The 26,384-nt window shown below is 41.6% G+C and overlaps 1 protein-coding gene across 11 annotated transcripts in view; it reads left to right on the top strand.

Moving 5' to 3' along the window:
- The first annotated feature begins 407 nt into the window (after positions 1–407).
- Phc3 (polyhomeotic homolog 3) overlaps positions 408–26,384 on the top strand; it is a 78,054-nt gene continuing 52,077 nt past the window's right edge. For 5 of the 11 annotated variants that reach the window (XR_013052002.1, XR_006073023.2, XM_006971155.3 and 2 more), the window contains exons 1-6: positions 408–536; positions 4,122–4,287; positions 8,515–8,670; positions 12,471–12,548; positions 22,109–22,267; positions 24,319–24,417. Coding sequence is in view for 8 of the 11 variants with exons in the window: in XM_006971155.3 (XP_006971217.1) it covers positions 523–536; positions 4,122–4,287; positions 8,515–8,670; positions 12,471–12,548; positions 22,109–22,267; positions 24,319–24,417 (672 nt within the window). In the remaining 3 variants the exon portion in view is untranslated. The remainder of the gene's footprint in view (positions 537–4,121; positions 4,288–8,514; positions 8,671–12,470; positions 12,549–22,108; positions 22,268–24,318; positions 24,418–26,384) is intronic. The other 6 variants (XR_013052003.1, XM_016000676.2, XM_016000673.2 and 3 more) reach the window with 3 other exon arrangements.

Below are 26,384 nucleotides of genomic sequence, written 5' to 3'. Positions count from 1 at the left end.
CTACTTCGGATACACATCTTTAATATTTTACAGTTGTAGTCAGTTTTTGGCCTTCTTTTTTCTGAGACACGGTCTCCGGTTTCATATATCCCAGACTAGCCTTAAACTTTCTCTATAACAGCCTAGGATGACTTTGAATTTTCATTTTTCCTGCCTACCCTTTCCACGCCCCACCACGCGTGGTTGATGTGGCGCTGCTGGGGTTTGAACCTAGGACTTCACGCACGCTCTCTCAACTTCTACATTTCCAGCGCTAAGCAGAACTTTCTCATTTTTGCCGCAGGCCCCGGCCTCAGACAGAGACTCTGAATAGAGACACAGGGTGGCCGGGCGGGACCGCTAACAGGCAGGGAGACTGGGGCCGCTCGGCGGGGTGGGTGGGCGGGAGACAGCTGGCCTCACGTGACCTCGGCTGGCCTCACGTGACCTGGGCCCCCCGGGCAGCTCGGACCCCGCCCCTGCGCGCTTGCAGGGGGAAGGGGAGGCGCATGCGCACCCCGCGTTAGTGATGGAGGAGAGAAGATGGCGGAAGCGGAGTGAGTGACTTGCTGGTGACTGGTGTCGTAACCGGGGGGCGAGCGAGGGCAGCGACACGTCCCCCTGAGGGGGCTCTCGGGGTCCCGAGGCTGACAGCGCAGGGCGGAGGAGAGGCGGGCGCCGCGGCGTGGAGGAGCAGCCCGGGCAGGGGGGGAGGAGGAGATGGCAGGTCCCGTCAGGCTCCCCTCGGGAGTGCGTGTGGCGCGGTCCGGCCCGCGGCCCTCCCCGCACGGCCACCCCGGGGACCCGGCCTCCGGGCGCTCCTCCGGGGCTGTCACTCCGGCGGCGGGCCCCGCCGAGGTGTGTCGGGCCGGCCGGGCGCCGCCAGGCCTCCGCGCTGGCTGCTGCGGCCCGTCGCTGTCCGTCCGTCCGTCCGTCCGTCTGTGCGGCGGGAGCTGCGGGGGACCGCGGGGAGGCGTCCGGGCCGCAGCTGCGGCTGGCCCAGCCGAGGCCCCGGGCCTTTCCTTGCATTCCTCCTCCGGGCCCGGGGCTGCAGCGGGCCGGGGCTGCAGCGGGCCCGGGCTGCAGCGGCGTGCCGCCCTCCCTGCAGGGCTGCATTCTTGTGTGGCGCTGTGATGGTATGCTGGGTTAGCGACTTGAAACTTAGTGGTTGGCGGGTAGGCCTCTGGCATAGCAGAGCTGAGCGGTGCAGGTATTTATTTCTATGCCAAGCCCATGAAGAGTTCTTTTGTACCAGGCCTGGAAATGTCTGCGATGATTTTTGGCCAGTTGCGCTCACCAGTGTTTAGAATTGATGTCTAGGTTCTCTGTGACCATTTTTGGTAGGTCAGAACTATTGCCTTCGCATTTGGGCTTGAGAGCACAGCCGAGCGGAGTAAGACTTTGAGAGACCAGGGTGGTGGGTTGAATGTCATTGGTACATGGTGCAGAATTGGTACGACAGAGGGTGGTTTGATCAAGATTTTATTTACCTCACTGCTGATTGTGTGCAATATTGAACAAGTACCATATGACGCTGTGGTTTGGTGATTTGGAAGGCAATTAAAAAATAGCAGTGAAGTATAAAAATGTTTGATTCAACTTACAATAAAAGAAGTTAGTGAGAAATCATCCCCCTCCTTTTTTTCTTTCACTTTTCTCCCATGTAAATTGGATGTAATTCAGATATGGTGGACTGGAGAATGTGGAGTCTCATTGCGGCCAGCCTGGGCTACATAGTGATACTCTTATTTGTTTTAGAAAGAACAGCAATGTTCTCGTTACATTCTTGTCAACGATGGGAATGTGGGTTGGTTCAAATTTTATTTCTCAGGAGAAAAAGACAGATAAAGAAAGAGGAAACTAGTAAAACCTCACATGGGTTTCTGACCCTGGAGTAACAACTAATGTGCTTTTACTTTGTAACAACATGGAAGCCTTTGCAATTGACCTTAGAGGTTTGAGTTTATTAACATATAGATTTCTTATTAGCTGAAACTTTGTACCACAATATAAATGACATAAGATTGTAATATTAGAGGACAAGGATTAGAAAGTTTGATACAAAAATGTACTCTACTTGCTGTATATAGGAAAGTGAGTCAGTTATATTCCACCATCACCCCAAATTTTAGAGCAATTCTCCGTGAAAAAAGATTTTTGTAAGGATGTAAGAAGTTGCTTTTATTTGCTGCTTCATTTCCCTAATCTGTTATTAAGCTAAACTCTGTTACTAGAATTAATAAGGTCAAAATTGTAGACTAATAAAAAAAAAAAACTAGTTGAAAAGTTTGCCTGCATGTATGTCTCTGCATTACTCCATGGTGTGTGTCTGGCTCCTCAGAGGCCAGAAGAAGGCATCTGATTCTGGGACTCAGTTTCTGAGGGTTATGAGCCTCTGTATGGGTGCTGGGCATCAAACCCAGGCCCTTTGCAAGAACAGCCAGTGGTCTTAACCATTGAACCATCTCTTCATCCTCACTATTTTTAATTTTTTTGTTTTTGTTTTTTGAGACAGGGTTACTCTGTGCAGTTTTGGAGCCTGTCTTGGAAACTTACTCTGTAGACCAGGCTAGCCTCGAACTCACAGAGATCCTCCTGCCTCCCGAGTGCTGGGATTAAAGGTGTGCGTCACCACCCCTTGGCTTTAATTTTTATTTTTAAATTACTTTTTTTTTTTTTTCCTTGAGACAGGGTCTTGTGTAGCCTAGGCTGGCTTCTTACTTATGTAGCTAAGGATGACATCTTTCTCAAAGTGCTGGAATTACATGTGTGTGAGCCAACATACCAGGTTTAATAAGACTTTATTTTTAAATAACCACATGGCACCTACAGTTAAACTAGTGAATATAAGTCCTTAGGAATCATCACTAAAGAATGACTTTGAGGGCTGGAGAGATGGCCAGCAGTTAGCAAAGGACCCAGGTTCAACTCCCAGCACCCATACTGTGGCTCAGAACTGTCCATAACTCGCCATATGCATGTATAGGAGCACACAGGCACAAAGATACACATATTCTTTCCTCCAGACACCCAAGAAGACAGAAATAAGTAAAGAACTCTGATATTGCTTGATTTCAAATCTGTTTTTTTTTTTTTTTTTTTGAGACAGGGTTTCTCTGTGTTGCCTTGGCTGTTCTGGATCTCAGTTTGAAGACCAAACTGTCCTTGAACTCACAGAGATCCACCTGCCTCTGTGCCTCCCGAGTACTGGGATTAAAGGTGTGCATCACCACCGTTGGGCTTCAAATTATCTTTTATGTTGAAAAAAAAATTCACATAATATATTTTGATTACGTTTTTTCCCTCCTCAATTCCTCCCAGATTCTCCCTATTTCCCTACCTACCCAATTTTCTGTTCTTTTCCTCTCAGTCTTTTTTAAACAAACAAACATAAAAACAAAAACAAAGCCCCAGAAACAGCTGGATGGTGGTGGCTCACACCTTTAATCTCAGCACTCAGGAGGCAGAGGCAGGTGAATCTCTCTGTGTGAATTCCGGGACAGCCAGGGATACACAGAGAAACCCTGCCTCAGGGGATGGGGGAAAAGAAAAAAGAAAAAGAAAACTCCAGAACACCCCCCCCCCCAAAAAAAACCCATAAAAGCAAAAATCAAAATAAATAAGCAAAAGACTGTCTAGACAAAAATTGCCAAAATGAAGCAAAATGAAGCAGAAAGTCCACCAAGTTCTTTCTGCGTTGGCTAACTACTCCTGGGCCAGGGACCTGCCCTATAGTGTGCTTGTTAGATAGATCCAGTGAGACTCCATGGAGAAATTTGTTTTCCCGTTGCCAATGGGTGTCAGTTCAGATAGCTTATGGATTAGGACTAGGGCCCTGTGTCCATTCCCTCTCTCAGATCTGTCCTTTTTCAATAATGCAAACGGAAACTTCCGTCTAGGTTTTGTCTCCATTGCTGTTGTGCGTCGTTTGAATTCAGTTTAGCAGATACTACCTACCCATCAACTATTCTGTATGTGGGGAAGTATGTTTCCCCGATTTGGTGATTGTGTGCTGGCTTTATTGTGTTAAGGCCTCCCTAGACATTTAGACTCTGAACTAATTATTTCTTTGTAGTGAGCATTCATTAAAGCTCCTGAGACAGTGCTTTTTACCAGTACTGATCCTTCGTGTTGTCTGCTAGATTTAAGGATCACAGTGCGACTATGGATAGCGAGCCAAACTCTGGAGCGTCTTCTGTGTCAACAACAGCCAGTAGCACCACCACCACCACCATTACCACTTCCTCCTCTCGAATGCAGCAACCACAGATCTCCGTCTACAGCGGTGCAGACCGACATGCTGTTCAGGTACTTCAGCTATATGCGTGGGAGGTTAAGACTGAAGATGGCAGACTGCTGTGCCTGCGTCAGCTGTATGTGTTGATCCTATCCTAAGACAGTAGAATTGTAAAAGTCCAGGCTGGGATAGAGCTCAGTGATTGAGGGCTTGCTAGTCTGTGTTTGATCTCTAGCATTGCCAAAAATCAAGTAAAAAAAAAAATCATTAAGTTTTTACAAAACCAATGAAGTTATTTAATAAGTGTACTATTGAGAGAGCTTACGTTTGTCTACATGATGCTTATAAGATTATGTGTCAGGAAAATTATAATTGAATGTCTCTAAGTGCTGCTGTAAGAGTGAAAACATTACTTATGAGATATTTAGGATAGCCGCTTTTCTGTCTTAACTTTAATTTTGAGCCCACCATGCCACTCACAGAGAGCTGCTCACATTCTGGTGTGAGAACACTCAGCAGGAGCTGGCTCTACAGCCTCTTGTGGTAGAGAGGGAAGAGAATATTTAGAAACATTTTTACATAGTCACTTCATTGAGAAAGTAAAATTGGCCTAGTTGAACTTTAGACCAACAGAGACAATAAAGTATTGTTTAAAAAGACGTGAGTGTTGTAGCCTGATGGGTTCTCTGTGTGCCCTTGGGTCCCAGGAAACAGGAAAATGCGGATGACACTGTGTACTTTATCAGTTACTGTGAGAGTTAAATGAAGCATCTAGAACATTGAGGGGCGTTACAGGTTTCTAATGAATGACAGTGGCGTCTGTCTGTTGAACAGTTTTTATGTGCCAAGCATTTAATAAATGCTTTCCTTGTGTGGATTATTTTGTTTAATCCTCACCAGAACTCTATACAGGAGGCATTTTACAAATGGGAAGACAGTGTTAAATAGACTAAATAATTCCAAATTCACATTGCTGGTAGGTTTTCTACCTTGGGCTCTGCCATTGACTGGTCCGCCTTCTCCGAGTTCTCGCGGCTTCTGTGTTACTTGTCTTCATTTGATAGGCTCCTCAGTTGCATTCTTTAAGGCTTTTTAGAGCTGGGGTCAAATGCTCTTCAGTAGTTGCGTTCTTCTGTTTGTGCTGTCCCCTCTCTGTGCTCTCTTCTTCCATGGTGGACAGAGGACTGTTGAGACCTAGTCAGCTCAGCAGCAAGTCAACCTTGAGTGCACAGTGTGCTCTTGATGCCTTCTGGTTTGTCCGTGGTGAGAGATACATGGAAGGCTATTAGAGTGAAGAGCATCCAGATAGTATGATATTTGACTATGCTATTTTTTTTTTTTCATTTTCACTTAAGCTGGGTAAATTTATAAATGAAATGTTACTAGAGACATTGCAGGTGCTGATATGTCTCACAGGAAGTCAAACTCTAGTTATTACAGATCATTGAATTACCTCATCTAAAGTGTTTTCAAAGCCACTTAAGTAGTTCTTTAACTTTCAAGCTTTCTTTTTTAGTCATGTGGATTTTCTTCACCCTGTTTCAGTAGAGAAGCCAAGTAAGAATGGTGTATTGTGCCTTTAATTTGCCATTACAGCGTCTGTGGTGAATAGACTATGCTGACATAGGACATTACTATTCTGAGGGAACTGGGCATCAAGTTGATTACTCACTTGTTACTGAGTGTGAGTTTTTAGAAATTTGTTATGGAATTAGACTATCATATATGGATTTATCTGACCAAAGAGAACCACTGTAGTTGTGAGTCACTTAGTGTTTCGTCCATAGTCTTCTGCTATGAGGACTCAGCTAGGAGTCTGTGAGAAGAGTTCGGAACAGGAACAGTCAGTAGTTGGAGAGAGATAGGAGCACACACCAGTGAACGAACAGGAAGCGGTGGAGATCCAAGTGAAGGGATTCAGGGCTGTATGTCAGCCCTCCCTACTTACGTGGTTCTGGTGTTCTCACTGCGGCAGTCCTGTGACCATGGGCCTCCGGAGTGCTGAGAGCCGGTGCTGCTGTTGACACATGGGCTGACGGACAGCGGGAGGGAGGGGTTTTCTGTTGTCTTTGTAGAATGCTTGACCTCTGTGTAGGCTCAGACTTTACCTTCGTTAACAAGTACTATAATTAATGGTTTCCATGAGTTTATTTTTAACAAAATTGCTCAATTTTATTAAAAAAGTTGGATGTATTTGTGTAAGAGTGTTTTGCCTGCATGTGTGTATGTCCACCAAGTGCATGAAGTGCCCAGGAAGGCCCTAGAGCTGGAGCTATGGATGGGTGAGAGCCACATGGGTACTGGGCACTGAATCTGGGTATGTTCTTAACAGCTGAGCCATTGCTCCAGCCCTGTATACATTTTTAATGTGTGTGTTTGCCTGCATGTATGTACATGGACCTTGTGGGTGCCACTTACCCGCCAGAAGATGGTGTCAGATGCTCTGCAACTACAGTTATAGGCAGCTGTGAACTGTCACATGGTGCTGGGACCGTACTTGTCCTTAACTGAGCCAGCCTTCCAGCTCTAGGAGTTTTTCAAATATTCTTCCACCAAAGTCCCAGGAGCTGGTGAGATGGTGCAGCAGATAAAGGCATCTTTCTCTAAGCTGGACCGCCTGAGTCTGATTCCCAGGGCCCACTTGGTGGAAGGAGGGAGTCAGCTCCTGAAAGTTGTCCTCTGACCTCACACACACATGCCATGGTACACAAATAAAGAGTACACTTTTTTTTTTGTGGGTGGTCATTTATGAATTTATTCAGTGTCTACTGAACATAGGAGAGGTGTGGCTTTTGAAAAAGAAGGTATCTAAAGGTCTTAAAGACATAAAGAAGTGATTAAGACATGTGCTCATAAGTGACACTTTTCCAGCTCTTTTTTTTTTTTTTTTTTGGTTTTTCGAGGCAGGGTTTCTCTGTGTAGCTTTGCGCCTTTCCTGGAACTCACTTGGTAGCCCAGGCTGGCCTCGAACTCACAGAGATCCGCCTGCCTCTGCCTCCCGAGTGCTGGGATTAAAGGCGTGCACCACCACCGCCCGGCTCCAGCTCTTTTTTAAGAATACACTTTTAAAAAAGATTAAGACTGTTCCTATGTGGAAATATAAAATTGGGTGTTGTTTTTTTTTATAAATTAAAAAATTATTTTCAAAGAGAAATACCTTTTTAATTTTATACATTTTTTTTTTTTTTTTTGAGACAGGGTTTCTCTGTGTAGCTTTGGAGCCTTTCCTGGATCTCACTCTGTAGCCCAGGCAGGCTTAATTTTATACAATGTTTAATATAATTGTAGACTTTGAGACATGTGTAGAAAAGTTTAAATCAGACACTAAAGGTCATCACTAACATATTCACCTTTATTATCTATCTCCTTGAGTATTTTAAGACCAAATGGTATCCTACTCAAAATGATTTTCTTTATCTTGTGATGTGTTGGTCCTTCATATTATTGTATAATACAGAAGTCACTAGGTATACCTGTAGCAATTGATAGTAAAATGAAAATTCAAGTTCAGTGTGACGTTGAAACCTACTTCTTTACTCTAGCCGTTTTTATGTCCTTGCTGGGCATGCAGCTGGTGGTCGTTGCATGCGTCTGTGTCACTGTCTGTACTGGCTGCATGGTGAAAGCACTCTCTGCATATGCCCCGAAACTTACCAAGTTGTGTACAGAAAGGCTATGAAACTGAAATTGTTACTGCTAGTTTAGGAAGGAGTGTTTTCCTGGTCAGTAGTAGTATTCTTTTGGATCTTTGTCCATCCAAAAGTTGTAAAGTACTATATCCCTTTTTTATTTTGGTTTTTCGAGACAGGGTTTCTCTGTGTAGCTTTGCGCCTTTCCTGGGACTCACTTGGTAGCCCAGGCTGGCCTCGAACTCACAGAGATCCGCCTGGCTCTGCCTCCCGAGTGCTGGGATTAAAGGCGTGCGCCACCACCGCCCGGCAGTACTATATCCCTTTAATTAGTAAGATTTTTTTTTGTTTTTTTGTTTTTTTTTTGACTACTAATGAGATTTAAGATTTCACATATTTGTCCCATTCTACTTGAAGTGAATGATCTGGGTAATTTAACCGAGTGACATGTAATAATAGGTAAATGTGTCAGTAAGCTCAATGACATTGACTGTTAAAGTAGTAAAAACTTAAACTGCCACTTTTTATCCTAAAGTTTATGGTTAAGCTAATGGTTGATGTGGAGTTAACAATGGTAGAGCCTGTGCTCAGCATGTATAAAACCTCTGAAGCAGAGGGGAAAGACAGGTTGAGATGCTGGTTTGACATAGGGTCCTTACCTTATCACAGGTAATTCAACAGGCATTGCATCGCCCCCCCAGCTCGGCTGCTCAGTACCTCCAGCAGATGTACGCGGCTCAGCAACAGCACTTGATGCTGCACACGGCCGCTCTTCAGCAGCAGCATCTAAGCAGCTCCCAGCTCCAGAGCCTTGCTGCTGTTCAGGTGAGAAACTGAGTGGACCATTAGAGGCCACGGTTGATGTTAGACACAGTGAAAGTGAAAATAAGTAGGCAGGCGTTCTTAGGAGGCCTGTGATGCTTTCCCCTGGAGGAGGTAGGTTGGAAGGCTGACACATACAAGTTCACTGGAGGAGAATGGGTGTGTTTGTGTGTTGTGTTGTTGCTCTTGATCGAAGTTGGATAAATGCTCTGTCCATGGTGTACTTTTGTCTCTAAAACTTTAGGGACATTGAATCCCTAAGGTTACATGAATTACATTTTTCTTTAGCCAAAAGCAAGTTAGTTTTTTTTCTAATGTGGGTAGTTTATATTCATTAAAGAACATCAAGTAGAATAAAATTACAAGAGGAAGATGTAGAGTTGCTCATTCTTTTTACACCTGTCACTCCTGCTCTGCAGAGGAGGTCATGTGACAGTATACAGATTGTGAGTGAGTGTGTGTGTGTGTGTGTGTGTGTGTGTGTGTATACCTTTTTAGAAAATGAAATTAGTCCTATCAGTAACTTAATTTTATGATTAAATGGTTTTTTTGGTTTTTCGAGACAGGGTTTCTCTGTGTAGCTTTGCGCCTTTCCTAGAACTCACTCTGTAGACCAGGCTGGCCTCGAACTCACAGAGATCTGCCTGCCTCTGCCTCCCGAGTGCTGGGATTAAAGGCGTGCGTCACCACTGCCCGGCCAATGTTTGTTTTTTAGAAAACATTTTCATTAATATTGTACAGCTTAAAATTTTTGTGAGATTTAGTTGTTAATCTTAAATCTCACCAGAAAATAATCTTAATTCACAGAACTTGAAAAAAAAAATCTGTTTCTGTTATTCATAGGTACCAGCTCTTGCTTCTTTTCAATAGTGTGCTTTTGAATGTTTTTTTTTTTTCCTTTTTTTAAAGATAGGGTCTTCTTACTAATGTAGCCCAGCTGGCCAAGAAGTCACAATCTAGACCAGGTTGGCCTCAATCTCACAGAGATCTACCTGCTTCTGCCTCCCAAATGCTGGTATTAGAGATGTGTACCACTAAGCCAGGCTTCAACAGTAGAATTTTTTTTTTTTTTTTTAAGTAAGGGTTTCTCTGTGTAGCAAGTTCTGGAACTTGCTCTGTAGACCAGGCTAGCCTAGAACTCACAGAGATCTGCCTGCCTCTGCCTCCCGAGTGCTGGGATTAAAGGCATGCGCCACAACCACCAGCTTCAATAGTAGAATTTAAAATAATACTTTAAATAACAGTTATATTTATGATTTAAGAAAATTGAAACCCACTGACAGTTGATATAGCTTGAGTTTGAGTTTTTCTTTTCTTTCTTTCTTTCTTTCTTTCTTTCTTTCTTTCTTTCTTTCTTTCTTTCTTTCTTTCTCTCTTTCTTTCTCTCTTTCTTTCTCTCTTTCTTTCTTTCTTTCTTTCTTTCTTTCTTTCTTTCTTTCTTTCTTTCTTTCTTTCTTTCTTTCTTTCTTTCTTTCTCTTTCTCTTTCTCTCTCTCTATCTCTCCCTCCCTTTCTTTCTTTCTCTCTCTCTCTCTCTCTACACACACACACACACACACACACACACACACACACACACACACACACACAGCTCTGGCTGTCCTGGAACTTAACTCTGTAGACCAGGCTGGCCTCGAACTTGAAGATCCACCTATCTCTTCCTCCTGAGTGTTGGGTTTAAAGGCATGCATCACAACTGCCTGGTTTAATTTTCTTTTTTAACAAAATTTTTAGTGGTTTTGGTGTGTTATGTGTGATTACACATGAGTGTGTGATTGTGTGTACCCAAATGTCCAATGTATGTACCCATGTGTGTACATGTGGAGGCCAGAGCAGGATGCTCTCTCTCTGTAGTTCTCCCATTTGATCGCCTTGAAACAGGGTCTCTCAGGAATTGGAAGCTCACTGTTTCAGCGAGGTTACAGCCTGCAGGATCTTCCTGTCTTTGTCCTTTAGTGCTGGGCTTAAAGGAATGTAAAGCCATGCCTGGCTTTTTATGTGGATGCTGGGATTCGCACTCAGTGTCCTCGGGCTTACAGAGCAAGTGCTCTTACTCACAGAGCCCTCTCTGCAGCTCTTAGTGTCGTCGTCTTCATGATGGAGTGGGGAGCTCAACTAAAGACAACAGAGGAGTGAAATTGATGATGCTTGTTCTCACAGTCTGAAGAGGGACTGACCAGAGTATGTTGTTTGTTTTGGTTTTGGTTTTTGGTTTTTTGAGACAGGGTTTCTCTGTGTAGCCCTGGCTGTCCTGGAACTCACTCTGTAGACAAGCTGGCCTCGGACTCACAGAAATTCACCTGCCTCTGCCTCCCCGGTGCTGGGATTAAAGGAATGCACCACCACCATCTGGCATATTTTTTTGTTTTGAGTGAATCAGCTTATTAAGTAGATAGTAATCGAAAGTAAAAGGTTCGATTAAATAGATAGAAAGAAAAACATCATCAAATCAGGTGCTCAGAATAGCCAGCAGGGCAAGCCCCATCGAGGCAGTCAGTTGTCGTTCCTAACAGAGTCCTGGATGGAGAAGAGTGTTCCTCAGGCGAGGCTCCGGATCACCAGCACAAGCAACAGCAGAGAAGTAATGTCATCAGGTCAGGGGTTTACAAACAGCCAGCCAGCAGAAACCCAATTAGCTGGAGTTCCCAGTGGACATGCCCAGCTGGAGCAGGGTATCCTGTTGGGTGAGGCTTCCAAGTAAAATTCTTCCATGTAGAATGCGTAGCAGTGTATAGAGATAACATCATCACATTGGTGCTTACAACCTCCAGCAAAAACCAACAGAGAAGTGAGGAAGTCGTCTAGAGTTTCCAGTTGAGCTTTCTCTGCGTGGTTGAGCTCCACACACACCCCTACCCCTGCAGCCAAACTTCCAGATTTTCTTTCCCTTTTGCTTTATTATTTACTTATTTAAAGATTTTATTATTTATTTATGTGTATGTGTGTGTTTGTATGCACACCTGTATGCTAGTGCCTGTGGAGGCCAGAAGAGGTCATTGGATCCCCTGGAGTTGCAGTTACAGGCAGTTGTGAGCCACTTTCCATGGATGCTAGGACTCCAGCTCTGCTCTATCTGCAGGAGTAGCTCTCTTCACTACTGAGCCAGCTTTCCAGCCCAGTACAGGCACTTTTATGTCATGGGGTAGACATAAGAACACTGGATGGGTTTTACTCTGGGGCTGTTTTGCTTCTTTTTCTCCTCATGTCACAGAGTTAGTGAGTCCAGCCCACCCCAGACAAGGGGTCTCAGTAACACAGACATAATGGACATGCTTGGGGCTGAAGTTTGTGGGGGGCAATTCCATTTCTAGTACCAGCTACTCAGTGAGCTCAGATAGCATATGACAGTGTACCAACATAATGCACATGAGAGTGCAGCTAATAAGACAAGACTAGGTCTTTGAGATGGCTTAGAGGGTAAAGGCACCTGCTCCTAAGCTTGGCAACAAGTTCGATGAACTGAGTTTCCTCCCTGGACCCAGATGGTAGAAGCTGTGTTCTGTGAAGCACATGTATACAGTAACACAAAGTAAATACATACAGAAATGTAGAAATAAGACTAGCCAGTGGGGCCTTTGTTTTCACTTTTTAGCTTTGCTTTTTCTTTAAAAAAAAAAAAAAAAAAATGGCCAGGGTCAAGCCATGTTGAATGTGAAATGATTTGTTTCATACATAGACTTGAGCATTTTTATTGTAGTTTTGTATTATTATTGTGGCTCAAGGAAGTGTTTGATTTTTTTCCCCCTCAAGGGAGTTTTAACTTTATGTTTTTACAGACGTATTACAATAGTTTTATTATTTTAGGCAAGTTTGTCCAGTGGAAGACCATCTACATCCCCTACAGGAAGTGTCACACAACAGTCAAGTATGTCTCAGACATCTGTAAGTATCCTAAAATTTCTCCTGCATTTAAAAATTTTATTGTTGTTTTCCAAAAGGAAACTTGTTATTTATGAAGCTGCTATTTAATTAATGCGTATCTGGAAATGGGAGTAAGAAGGTTGGAGATATAACTTCTGAAAATTGGAGGTTTTTTTAAAAAAGCTTATTTTGCCGGGCAGTGGTGGCGCACACCTTTAATTCCAGCACTCTGAAGGCAGAGGCAGGTGGATCTTTGTGAATTCAAGGCCAGCATGATCTATATAGTGAGTTCTAGGACAGCCAGGGTTACACAGCGAAATCTTGTCTCAAAACAAAACAAAACAAAACAAAAACAAACAAAAAAGTGGTTTTTCTCATGATTTTATGTGTGAGGTATTTACAGAAACTATAATTCCAAGTGAATGTATTTTTAAATGACATAATTAGTGCTACTTGTCCTAAGCCAGACAGGAGTATGCCAAAACTGAGTGGCTGGTTGGGTAAAAGAAGTATGAAGGGGTAGATGTCAGGTAAAAATAACATCATGTCTATTTTGTTTACTGTTCTGGGTAGCTAGCTGTTCCACGAGTGATTTGACCAGAAGCACATTACAGTGGTCAGCGTCACTTAACAAAACTCAGTAGAGAGACATGTAGTTGGATTTTTTTCTGGGCCACCAGTTCCCAAATAATGACATGGAGACTTTAATTATGAAAGCTCAGCCTTAGCTAAGGCTTGTCCCACTAGCTCTTACAACTTAAATGAATCCCCTTATTTTAATCTACATTTTGCCACAAGGCTTTTACCTTTCTTCCATTCTGTGTGTCCAACTTGTTCCCTAGTGTCTTTCCTGTGCCGAGATTCATCTCCTTCCTTTCTTTCTTCCTAGAAGTCCCACTTCTACCTCCTGCCCAGCTATTAGCCGTTCAGCTCTTTATTAAACCAGTCACAGCAATAATATATCCTTACACAGTGTACAAATATCCCACAGCAGAGACAGCTTGTGGTAACAGAAGTCTCTAGGAAGTAATAATGAGCAATGAATTATTAGGTGGCAGTCTACTCATGTTCTCCTGGTGTCCTCCATCCCCTCTGACTCCTAACAATCTTTTCTCCCCTCTTCTGCTTGGTTTCCCAAGATGGGGATGGGTCCCACCCGGATGGAGACCTCTAATTTAGACACTCTGCATAATGTCTGACTGTGGGTCTCTGCACCCACTCTCATCTGCTACAGAGAAAGGCTCTATGAAGACGGGACAGGGCACCATTCTATGAGAATAGCAGGAATCATTTCATTGCTTTTTTTTTTTCTCATCAGTCATGTTTGGTTCCTCCCTATATCTCTAGGCTGGCCAGTCTCCAATTCCTGGCCATCTAGGCACTGTAGGGTGAGGGCATGCTCTTGTGGCATGGGCCTCAAGTTAAACCAGACATTGGTTGGCCACTTCTGTAAATTCTGAGCCATCATTGCTCCGGTACATCTTGCAGGCATGGCAGGTTGTAGGTGGAAAGTTTTGTGACTGGGTTGGTGTCCACGTTTTTCTTTCCATAGCCTGCAGAATACCTTCCCATACCAAAGAGACTAGAATGTAGGGGTGAAGGCTCCATGCAGGCATCACTTTGACCTCCCTATATTCATGAGATGTGAGGATGTTGTCCTCAACAACCCCCTCCCCCCGTCGGTTTTTGGAGAGCAACCCTCTGTTATAGCATCTGCCTGGGTTGTGTAGGGATCTCCATGGGACCTCCACAGCCAACAACTCAACTGAGAACGCAGCCCAGTCCCACCACTGGAAGCCTTGCTTGGTTACAGAAGATGGCCAGTTCAGACTCCACATCCTTCATTACTAGGAGTTCTCATTAGATTCCAGGAAGTTTCTACTGTACTATGTTTCCACACTCTTCCCCCAAATATCCCCCAATTTCAGCTGTCTCTCCCCACACTCTCTCCTTGATCCCTCCTGCTGTCCCCACCTACACCCAGTGCACCCTCAAAACCTATTCTATTTCCTCTTCCCAGGGAGATCCATGCATCTCTCCAGAGCCCTCGTCCTTACCTAACCTCCTTGGGTCTCTGGATTGTAGCTTGATTATCACTTACTTAACAGCTAATGTCCTCTTATAAGTGAGTACATACCATGTTTGTCTTTCTGGTGCTGGGTTACCTCACTTGGGATCATATTTTTTCTAGTTCCGTCATTTGCCTCCAAATTTCGTAATGTCTTTTTTTTTTTTTTTAAGCAGCTTAATACTCAATTGTGTAAATTTACCCATTTTCTTTATTCATTCTTCAGTTGAGGGACATCTAGGTTATTTTTAGTTTCTGGCTGTTTTGAATAAAGCCACAATGAACATAGTTGAACAAGTGCCCTTGTGGTAAGGTTGAGTGTCCTTTGGGTATAGCTGGATCTTGAGATAGATCAATTCCCAGTTTTCGGAGGAACTGCCATATTGGTTTCCATAATGGCTGTACAAGTTGCATTCCCACCAGCAATGGAGGAGTGTTTCCCTTGCTCCACATCCTCATCAACATGAGCTATAACTTGTGTTATTGATCTTAGCCATTCTGACAGGTATAAGATTGTGTGGGAGACCAGCTCCCACATTTATTTATCCCAGGGATTCTTGAGGAATGAGGGATAAGAGACTTAGGTAGAAATAAAGAAGGGAGAGAAACAGAAACATAGGATAGCCTCAGGTGGGCCTGGATCCTTATCCACTATCCCAGAGATTTATTCCAAAGGGCTATTTATAACAATGCCAAGGGGAGGGGCAAAGGACCTCCCCCTTGCTAGTTTCAGCCAAGTGTAGACCTGGTATTTACAAATACCTGGTGCTCGGCCTGTGGTCTTATGCAGGCCTGCTGGGTACAGCCACTAGGAAACCTAGTGGACTCCAACAAAGATGGAATGTCACAGTAGTTTTGATTTGCATTTCCCTGATGGCTAAGGATGTTGAACATTTCTTTGTTTCTCAGCCTTTTGAGATTCATCTTTTGAGAATTCTGTGTTTAGATCAGTACTCCATTTTTAATTGGATTATTTGGTTTTTTGATATCTAGTTTGAGTTTTTTATATATTTTGGATATTAGTTCTCTATCAGTTGTGGAGTTGGTAAAGATCTTTTCCCATTTTGTAGGCTTCCGTTTTGTCCTTTTGACAGTGTCCTTGCCTTACAGAAGCTGTTCAGTTTCATGAGGTCCCATTTATTAATTGTTGATCTTAGTGTCTGTGCTATTAGTGTTAAGTGCAGGAAGTTGTCTCTTGTGATAGTGTATTCAAGGCTATTCCCTACTTTCTCTTCTATCAGGTTCAATGTGTCTGGTTTTTTTTTTTTCAAGATAGGATTTTTCTGTGTAGCCCTGGCTGTTCCTGGAATTTGCTCTATAGACCAGGCTGGCCTTGAACTCATAGAGATCTGCCTGCCTCTGCCTCCCGAGTGCTGGGCAATGTGTCTGGTTTTATTATGCTGAGGTCTTTTTTTTTTTTTTTCCAAGACAGGGTTTCTCTGTTTCTCTGTGTTGCTTTGGAGCCTATCCTGGAACTCACTTTGTAGACCAGGCTGGCCTCGAACTCACAAAGATCCACCTGCCTCTGCCTCCCAGTGCTTGGATTAAAGGCGTGTGCCACCATCTCCCAGCCTATGCTGAGGTTTTTGATCTTGTTTTTCCTGTCTTCCAAGTCCTTGTAGACCCTCCCTGCGTCCTTAGCCACTCAACTTTATGTTCTCTCTTTCCAAAAAAAAAAAAAGCAAAAAAGCAAAAAACCAACCCCAAACAAGAAGTATGACAAACAACAACAACAAAAAACTCTAAAAACAAACCCACAAAATGAAAATCAAGCGAACAAAAGACCAAAAGTTAAAAAAGAAAAAACAAGGCAAAATGAAACAAAACGTCCACAGAAATACTACTGAGTTCCTTTTATGTAGACTGGCTACTCCTGGGCGTGGGGATCTGATGTCTTCTTTTGGCCTCTGTAGGCACTGCATACACCTGCAATCCCCCTTCTACCCCCTACGTGTATACATAATTAAAAAGAAATCTTTTTTAAAAAGAAAATTCGGGCTTTGAGAATACCCAGTTATGAAACCTTGAGTGAATGGACGTGGGTTTTCATGTTAAACTCTGTAACTGGCCAGTGATGTAACTTAGGGCAAGCAAGCCATTTAACTTGCCTGCACTCCAAGCTTTTGCAATATTGTCTATTTAGATTTTCTAGTTTTTCTTCATCCAGATATCCCTAAATTTAGATTAAAGAGAGAAGATTTAGTAAACGATGATATGAACTGAATTGTGTCTTCCCAGAATTCATGTTGAAAACCCAATCCATGTTTCTATTACTAGAAATAGACTCTGTAGTGAACTGATTTAAATGAGGTCTTTAGGGTGGAGCTCTCATATGAGAGAATTGGTATCATCAAAGAGGAAAAGCTGCCGGTGATCTCTCTAGCATGGGAGGGTTTAGAGGTAGCAGGCTGCTAGCTAAGAAGAGAGCCTACACCAGAAACTTGATGGGCCAGCACTTTGATTTGGACTCCCATACTCCCCACAACTATGAAAAACAAATTTCTGTTTTTAAAGTTTGTGGTGCTGGGAACTGAATACAGGCCTTCATACATGCCTTACACAGCTCTACCAATGAGCACAGTCTCTGTCCTACATTTCTGTTGCTCAAGTTGTTGGGTTGTAGTATTTCTTATTGTAGACTTAGACCAGGCTTTGGATCTTAAAGTTATCCAGATAGATCGGTTTTTAAATTTTCAATAATATTGTTTTTGAAGAGAGGATTTCATTAAATAGGTTGAGTACCAGTGATTTAGATGTTAATTCATTGACTCTTTCAGGGCTTCTTAAATAGTTTGTCTTAGTGTTCTATTGCTTTAAAGAGACATGATGACCTTGACAACGCCTATAAAGGAAAACATTTAATTGGGGTTGGTTTACAGTTCAGAGGTTTGTTTAGTCCATTATTGTCATGATAGGAAGCACAGTGGTGTACAGGCAGACATGGTGCTGAAGAGGTAGCTGAGAGTTCTACATCTGGATCCACAGGGAACAGGAAGAGAACAAGACACACTAGGTCTGGCTTGAGCTTTTGAGACCTCAAAACCTACCTCCAGTGACACACTTCCTCCATCAAGGCCACACCTCTCAATAGTGCCAATCCTTGTGAGCCTATGGGGGCATTTTCATTCAAACTACCACAGTTTACATGTATGATAAAAATATGTGTCTGTTTCATTGAAGGGTGAATGGTAGGAATAATGAGCATAAGCTAGAATATACAATAGATAATTGTAATATAGGCTTTTTATTGTTGCAAGTAGGTTATCTGCAAACAGAATTCTTTTAGGATTTTAGTCCCATTGTCTGAAATTGGGCAATAGAAGAGGGTCTGATTCTGACCTAGTAATAATGAGATTTTCAGGTGGTGCTTATGGGAAGGCAGTGAATTATCTATTATTCAGCATTTAATTGGTGCTAGTTGTTTCTTGAGTATGCACATGAGTTACAGACCCTTCTTTTATGGACAGCAATATTCATTTGAAGAATTATACCTAGACACAGAAAGTATTTAAGTATATAATCAAGTAATAATTGGCTTCCTTTTCTTAACTAGCATGGTGGTGAACAGGAAAGATTTGAGGGGATTGTAATACATACATTAGTCTTATATGGGATGTTAGTTTTTAGAAAAAAGTTTTTAGAGCTCATTCTGAAACAGCTCAGTTTCAGGTGTCATTATTATGTTGGATTCTGTGTTAGTCTTCTACACTTAGGAGAAGAATCTGTTCCAGTACTTTTGGGTGTGTGTGCATTCATCCTTGTGCGTGGAAGACTGAAGTCCACAGAGGGTGTCTGTTGTGATCATATTTTGTTTTCATTTTGGAGACAGGGTCGCTAATTGAACCTGGAGCTCCTTGCCTGCCTCACTGTAGCCATCAGGCAAGTCCCAGGGATCCTCCTCTCTCTGCCTGCCCAGTGCTGAGATTATAGATGTGTGCCACCTTTTATGTTGGTGCTGGGACCAAACTCAGGTACCAGTCCTTGTGTGACAAGCACTTTACTGATTGAATTCCTTCTCCAGCCTGTGTTTATGACTTTTTAATGCTTTTTAATGTGCTGTCAGGCACAGTATTGAGTATCAAAAATTCAAAAAAACAAAGATTTTTTTAGAGCACACTAAAGATATAGACAAGTAGGTAGTCAAAGGCCATTATGATGAGCATTATGTTTGGTGGGATGTCTTCTGACATCTTGATCATATTCTTTTTTTTTTTTTTTTTTTTGGTTTTTTTGAGACAGGGTTTCTCTGCGTAGTTTTGCGCCTTTCCTGGAGCTCGCTTGGTAGCCCAGGCTGGCCTCGAACTCACAGCGATCCGCCTGGCTCTGCCTCCCGAGTGCTGGGATTAAAGGCGTGCGCCACCACCGCCCGGCGGTCTTCTGACATCTTACTTGTAGTGAGCACATTGGTAATAAACTTGAATCCTCAGTATGCCTGAAAATTTCTATTTCATACCTTTTGTAATTATTTTAACAAGAGTGTTGTATTAAGTACTTTTTAAAGAAATTTTAAAACAAGGATGATTGTTTTCAGAATTTTAGTTATTAAGCCTGAAAGTACAACTTGATTATAGAGTACTTGCCTGGCATGCCAGACTGCAAGGACTGAAAACAAATACCTACTTTATCTACAAACAGAAACAGAAGTAGCAAGGTTCAGACCTAGGGCTAGGCAGGGAAAAGTCCAGGGAGCTGTGACACAGTAAAGGGACAAAGGTCACCCACTACTGGCCCTAGCAAGATAGAGTATGTGAACCACCTAACAAAGAATTTCAGGTAGCTGCTTTGAGAAAACTGAAAACTTTGAATACAGAAAACCAATTCAAAGATTTCAACAGAGAAAGTTAACAGATTAAAATTTAAAACAAAAAATCCAACACAAGTCCTGGAACTGAATAATACATTGAAGAAGAAAGTAAAACAAACAAACAATCAACAACAACAAAAACAAAACCCCAAACCAACATCAAGGGAAAAACTAACCAAGCAAAACAGGAATCTGTGGACTTCAATGACAGATCACTTGAAAATGCAGTCTGGGCTGATAGCCTGCGGTTTCCAGAAATGGCTTAGCCCTGGACTGGAATCTCTGGTCCTTGTGACTGATGCAGCACTGGCCCCGAGTGCTGGCTCCCATCTCTGCTCCTGAGGTTTGTATGCAATTCAAGTCTTTGCAGGCAACTAAATGCCAGTCCATATCACAGAGTTTGAGTCCTATCTAGGGCAAGAGCAGGTTGAAAGATTTAGTCAGTGGATACCAGCCTAAAATTAGGAGTTGGGAGAGTCTGCCTGGGGCTGGGGGAGGGGTAACACATGAAATATAAAGGGTTCCTTCTCTTCAACAACATCTTTTCTTACTGTGCTGTGACCATCTCCTGTGTGTCTCACCTGGGTCTCATGAAGGGAGTTTCATGTGCAGATACTTCAAGTTGATGTTTCCTCTGGTGGAAGATTGCTGGAGAGCCCTGCTTCACCATTTTGTCCCATCAAACGTTAATGTACTGGATTGTAAAGGGGCTATGCAGGGAGTGTTTTGGATTTCATGCCCACACATAATAAACGCCTAAAATTTTGATTCTCATTGGTGTCTCCCTCCACCTTTCCATTATGTCAGGGCCAGAATATGTCTGAGCTGCTTCTCAGAGTATACCAGTGGATCTTTTCACATATTGATCAGCTTTTCTCAGGATCTTGTCTCAAATAGGAATTTCACTTCCAGCTTTACCATATAATAGGCTGACGTGGACATTCCATTTTTCTAGGCTTAATGAACCTAGAGGTACCTTGGTGTCAGCTGTTGCTTACATGTCTGGGTTTGCATTTTTTACTGACATCTGAGCATTTCCCTCCCCTACTCCCTTGGGTATTTTAACTCCATTCTCATTTCATGTCAATTGAGCAGTTCCGAGAGTGTCTTTGAGCACATGAATGTGTATTCTCTTCCTGAATCAGAAGTCTAATAAACTATTTGTTAATTTTGTTTTCTACTTTTGGTCCACAAAAAGGATATAAGTTGGGGTTGAGTTATGTTTTTCTCTGAAATTATTTAAGAATGGATGATATAGGCCAGGTGGCGGTGGCACACGCCTTTAATCCCAGCACTCAGGAGGCCGAGGCAGGTTGATCTCTGATATCGAGGCCAGCCTGGTCTACAGAGTGAGTTCTAGGACAGCCAGGGATACACACAGAGAAACTCTGTTTGTGGGGGGGTCCAGGAGGAAAAAAAAGAGTGGATGATACAAGAGCATGATAGGACTTGGAAAGATGAGAAAGGATGTATGTACCTCTTTCTTCACTGTTTCTCCACCTCCTGCTTTCCATTTTCCCTTCATAGATCCAAGCAAGTTGACAGGTTCTAATGTATTTCCCAGGGATTTATTAGATTAAACGCTAACCTTTCTTTGTGCTAGGATCTTGTTATGTAGCTTAGGCTGGCCAGGAACTTGAAGTATAGCTTAGCTCAGACTCACCATGAACTGACAGTCTTCCTGCCTCAGCCTTTCTAATGCTGGAATTACAAGCTTGTGCCACCCATTCAGCCACATACTATTTGTTTTTTCTTTCTTTTTGTTTAGACCAGATCTCATGTACCCCAGGTTGGCCTGGAGCTTACTCGGTAGCCCAGGGCTGGCCTTTACTTCACAAGCCTCCTTCCTTAGCCTCTTGAGTGCTGAATTACATGAGTCACTACATCTGCTTTCTAATTAATTCTTAAGCGTGACTTTAAACTTTAAAATGTTTATACATTAATTTTGTAGCCAATATTCAGGATTTTTCCATCTGTTTAACAGATAGCAATTGTGTTTTCTTCTGTTTTCAGAGCTTTTAAGTTAAAACATTGAAGTAATTTTATGTTACGTGCATGTTTTTTTTTTAAAGCCATATCCCTTCCTTTATTATTCAGCTCCAAAATCTCACATTAAAAAAAAATCATAATTTTTTAAAGTCCCACAATCTTTATAAAATTCAAACACAATAAAATTTCAGTCTTTTTAAAATAGCCAATCTCTTTTTTTTTTGTGATATATATTTTTTATTTTACAATACCATTCAGTTCTACATATCAGCCATGGGTTCCCCTATTCTCCCCCCTCCCACCCCCTCCATTTAATATATAAATGGATTATTTGTGTTTTAATTTTTGTTTACTTCAGGAGCTTCTCAAAGTGTGACAGTGTGACAAAACAGTATCTTAAAATTAGAATTTTAAAGTCACTCTGTGGAATAGTAAAGCAATTGGACATTAGCCCTGATTGTGGGCAGATAGAAGCAATGGCATTTTTAAGATGCTAGAAGTCTTCCTGAAGTGTGGATATGTTTGAAAGTTGGTCCAGTTAGTAAGCAGTCTATGCTGTGTGCTTACATGCAAATAGTTGTCCAAAGTGAAGGGTTCTGTCAAAGGTCAGAGACTGTCCTTGAGGTTTCTACCATTGATTGCCTTGCTTCAGCTTGGTAAAGTTGAGACTATGGAGGCAAAACATGGAAACATGACCTGTTATGTTATGTTCTTCCTTAGATCAACCTCTCTACTTCTCCTACACCTGCTCAGTTGATGAATCGCTCCCAGGCTTCCAGTTCTACCAGCGGCAGTATTACCCAACAGACGATGTTACTAGGGAGTACCTCCCCTACATTAACAGCCAGCCAAGCTCAAATGTATCTCCGAGCTCAGATGGTAAGATGAAAGACAGCAGCTCTTCAGGGTCTAAGGCACTGGAGACCTCAAATGTTTCTGGATTTGATGCAATGAAGCATTTTTAGTACTTAAGCAGTATTTAACAAGTGAGTGTGTGTGTATATGTGTGTGTGTGGGTGTGATACTAATAAAAATGCATAAAAGTTCCACCTTGAATTAATATGCCTTCTTGGTAACAATATTTTTTAATTATGTTATGATTTAAAAATTTTTTTTTCTTGTTTTCACATCTCCACAATTGAAAAGCTTTTTCTAACTGATGCCATCTTACAGTTTTAGTACTTACAGTGATATAGAAGTCATTTATTCTGTTGACATTGATGATTTGAGGAAATAGTGGAAACATTAAAAACTTAGTTTTTAACTATAAGAAAGAATTTATGTCCAAGGACCTTCTGGAATCTGGATTGGATCGTTGTTTTTCAGATGATCCATAGCTTTGGTTGTCACTGTCTCAGATTCTGTAAGGAGGCGTTCTTATGTGTACTTCCACTTTTATTAGTATAGGAATGTTAATTGATAATTCTGTAACTAGGTACCTACTGATTTCCTGACTTAATTGCTGAACCTTAAGGCTTGTAGACATTGACTGACATAATTTTTTACAGCGAGGCAAATGTTTTGGTGTAATTATATATATTTAATTAGTTAATTTTGCAGTACCAGGAATTGAAACCAGGGCTTCATGAACACTAGACAAGCATCCTCTCAATCATCTTCAGCCTCCTTAATATGCAGATTTGACCAATGAACTGAATCTGTACTGATCCCTATTTGTTCATTGAAAACTGGAAAGGAAGTTTTCAGTCCTGTTTCTGGCAGGAAGTGAGGATGTGACACAAGCTTTAGTCACAAATTGTAAACATCACCTTTTTCTTCTGTATTACTTTTCTCCCATGAAATTTTCTTTAATAATATGATTTGAACCATTTGAAATTGTTTTGTTTTTGATGATTTTGGCCTTTAAAACGGGCGATTCATACGGCTCAGACAGGAGTGTCTTCCTTTCTGGGTGGGGTGCTTTCAGGCTGCACCGGAAGTAAGAACAATTGTTAGTGAATTTACTTCGATGCAGTAAATGAGTAAAGAATTAAATGTAAAAGGGCTGGAGAAAATAAGGGGTCAGGAGAGGTGGGGAGGTGGTGGTAAATAGGAGCAGGGGGTAGTCAATATGATCACTCTGTATGTGCATGCATGAGAAATCACAGTGGAACCCAGTGTTGTATAGCTGATACATACCAGTCAAGTTCAAGATTAGAAAGGTCCCCTAATTGATCATTTTAGTTTAAATAGCAGGAAGGTAGTGAGTACTTCTTGAAATGACTTTAAAATAGTGTATTTACACACTCCTTAAAACCTATCATTATTTACTAAATCCAGTTAGATTGAGTAGATTATATTGTCTTAGAAATTAATGGTACTTGTTTAATATTAAAAGTTTGAAACAAGATAGTGATGTATAGATTGTTTTTCTCCTTTGTTGTTTGCTCTGTTTTAACATTCGAGCATTTACATTTAGAACAAACAGTCCTTTACAAACAGGGTTAACATCAAGAGCAACCTTACTTTGTCCTACAGTCGGTCCCTTGTGGCTGAGAAACATCGTAGTGTAGTATGTGGCACTGTTACTGTGTGGACTGAAGAGACTTTTTGGTATTTCTTTTCCTGTTTCTATATTAATCTGTTTGCTAACATAGTTTTATTTTCATTTTCCATCTTAGGACTCATGAGATAGTAGCTTCCATTTGGGACACAATTTGGTGTGAGGATCTCATCTCACCAGACACATTCTTTTCTTAGAGTAGATCCCCCTACCCTCAGAATTGGGAGCTATTTCAAAGCTGTTGATGACTTTTTTGAGCTCTGTGATCACAACTTTGTTGTCGTGTGAAGCCTTTTGCTTAGGAGGTAGTCCTAACTGGCATTGTCTCTCTGTCACGAAGTTGAGTCTCTTGCCTGCTTGCTACACACCATGTGTGGGACATGTTCTTTAGTCTTAGGGTGTTATTTTTGGTTTTCTGTCTGTACAGCTGATTTTCACACCCGCTACCACTGTGGCTGCTGTGCAGTCTGACATTCCCGTTGTCTCGTCGTCACCGTCACCTTCCTGTCAGTCTGCAGCTGCTCAGGTGAGACTGTCTGTCCCAGTGTGGTGCTGGAGGTCTGGGTCTCAGTGGAGAGATGGCCACTGCATTCTTCAGAGTGCATTGCTGTGCCTTTCAGGTGAAATTCATAAAACACTGAGAACTTCAAGAGCATGCTTGTTTTGTAGAAATGATAATCTAATTAAACATAGATTTAGATTATTAGATGTTCATTCATCAAGGTTAATGAAAGTTTTGTTAATGACACTGTATTTTTAGTTTTACTGTATACCAGATTTCTTTCTTATGTGAGTTATATTCTTTTTGGAGATTTCCTTTGCAAGCAGTTACATAACAGATAAGTCAAAGTAGATGGTAATTTTAAGTTTAAAAATGAATTAAATCAGGCAAAACTTGAAGTTAAAAACTTAAGTAGAGTATTACTTTATTTGGTACTATAGAAAAAAATAAACCTTAACTTCTCTCTTATTCACAAAAATAAACTAAAAGTAGAATGTATGCCTAATGGGAAAAATAAAAAATTTAACTTTCTAGGAGAAAGCAGGACAGTGTCTTTGCAAGTCTAGGGTGGGCGAAGCTTCTTAGGGCACAAAAAAGGTTAACTAGAAACAAAAATAGTGATAAATTAGACTTAATGAAACTAAAAATTATTCTTTAAAGAATCATTACAAAATGAGTATCTAGGCTACAGGCTGAGGAAAACTATTCTCAATATATGTGTCTGACCAAAGATTGTACCTAGAATAAAAAAAAAATGCCTATAGTTTAGTAATTGGTCATAAGGTCAGTTACAAATGGAAAAAAAATGAAGAGATAGTTCACAAAAGACACATAGGCCAGGTGTGGTGGTGCATGCTTTTAATCCCAGCACTTAGGAGGCAGAGGCAAATAGATCTCTGTGAGTTTGTAGCCAACCTGTTCTACAGAGTGAGTTTCAGGACAGCCAGAAGTACATGGCGAGACTCGGTCTCAACAAACAAACAAAAAAAGACAATATATAAAAGGCCAATGAGCTCATGATAAAAATGTTCAACATCATAGATCATTACAGATATGGATCAGAACCATAGTGAGCATTATCATACGCTCATCTGTGTGGCTGAAATGAAGGCTGACACTATACAATAGTTTATAATAGCTAAATATTCTTTAAATACTGAATGTATAAACAGATGGTGTTACAATCATACAGTGGAATAGTACTCAAAAGTGAAAAGAACAAATCACTGATACATCCCATAAACATTATGGCTAGAAAATGAAGCTAGACACAATAAGTACATCCTCTGTGATTCTGTAGTTTTAAAATTCCAGACAAGGGAAAACTCCATAGTGAAAAAATTAGGTTAATAGAGCTAGGGAAAATTGACTAGGAGGGATGTTCAGTGTATTGCTTGGATGTTTAGTGTATTGGTTCCAAATATTTGATCTCCTGTGGGTCAAAACAGGAGGGCAAAACTTATGGTACAATTGCAGCTGTAGCTCAGTAAATTTCATAAAAATCACTTAGATTGAGTAAACTTCAAGTTAAAATAATCGAGTAAACTATTACTTTATGTGATGCTATTTTGTTTTTCATAGTAAATGTTTTGGATTTTATGACGGACATACATGTGTTGGGTCATCTTTGGCCTTTTATTTAATTAAACATTTTAAAATATCTTTTGTTCATTTGGGGTATATTTTTAGTTTCTTTTTTGAGACAGTTTTTTGCTACTAGCCTTGGATGGCCTGGTACTTGATGTTTGCCTCCCAGACCTTGAATTTGAGGCAATATTCTTGTCTCAGCTTCCTCAGTGCTGGAAGTACAGGCATGAGTCACCTGGTACATTTTATTTTTCATTTCATATTTCAGCTTTCTGATAAATGTAAGAAATGAGAGTAGCTGGGCGTGGTAGCACATACCTTTAATCCCAGCACTCGGGAGGCAGAGGCAGGTGGATCTCTGAGTTCCAGGCCAGCGTGCTCTACAAAGTGAGTTCCTAGACAGC

This window comes from Peromyscus maniculatus, chromosome 6 (genome assembly GCF_049852395.1).
Source record: "Peromyscus maniculatus bairdii isolate BWxNUB_F1_BW_parent chromosome 6, HU_Pman_BW_mat_3.1, whole genome shotgun sequence".
In the NCBI taxonomy this organism is placed as follows: domain Eukaryota; kingdom Metazoa; phylum Chordata; class Mammalia; order Rodentia; family Cricetidae; genus Peromyscus; species Peromyscus maniculatus.
The sequence above is the reverse complement of the archived record's forward strand: the minus strand, read 5'-3'. Positions and strand labels throughout refer to the sequence as shown.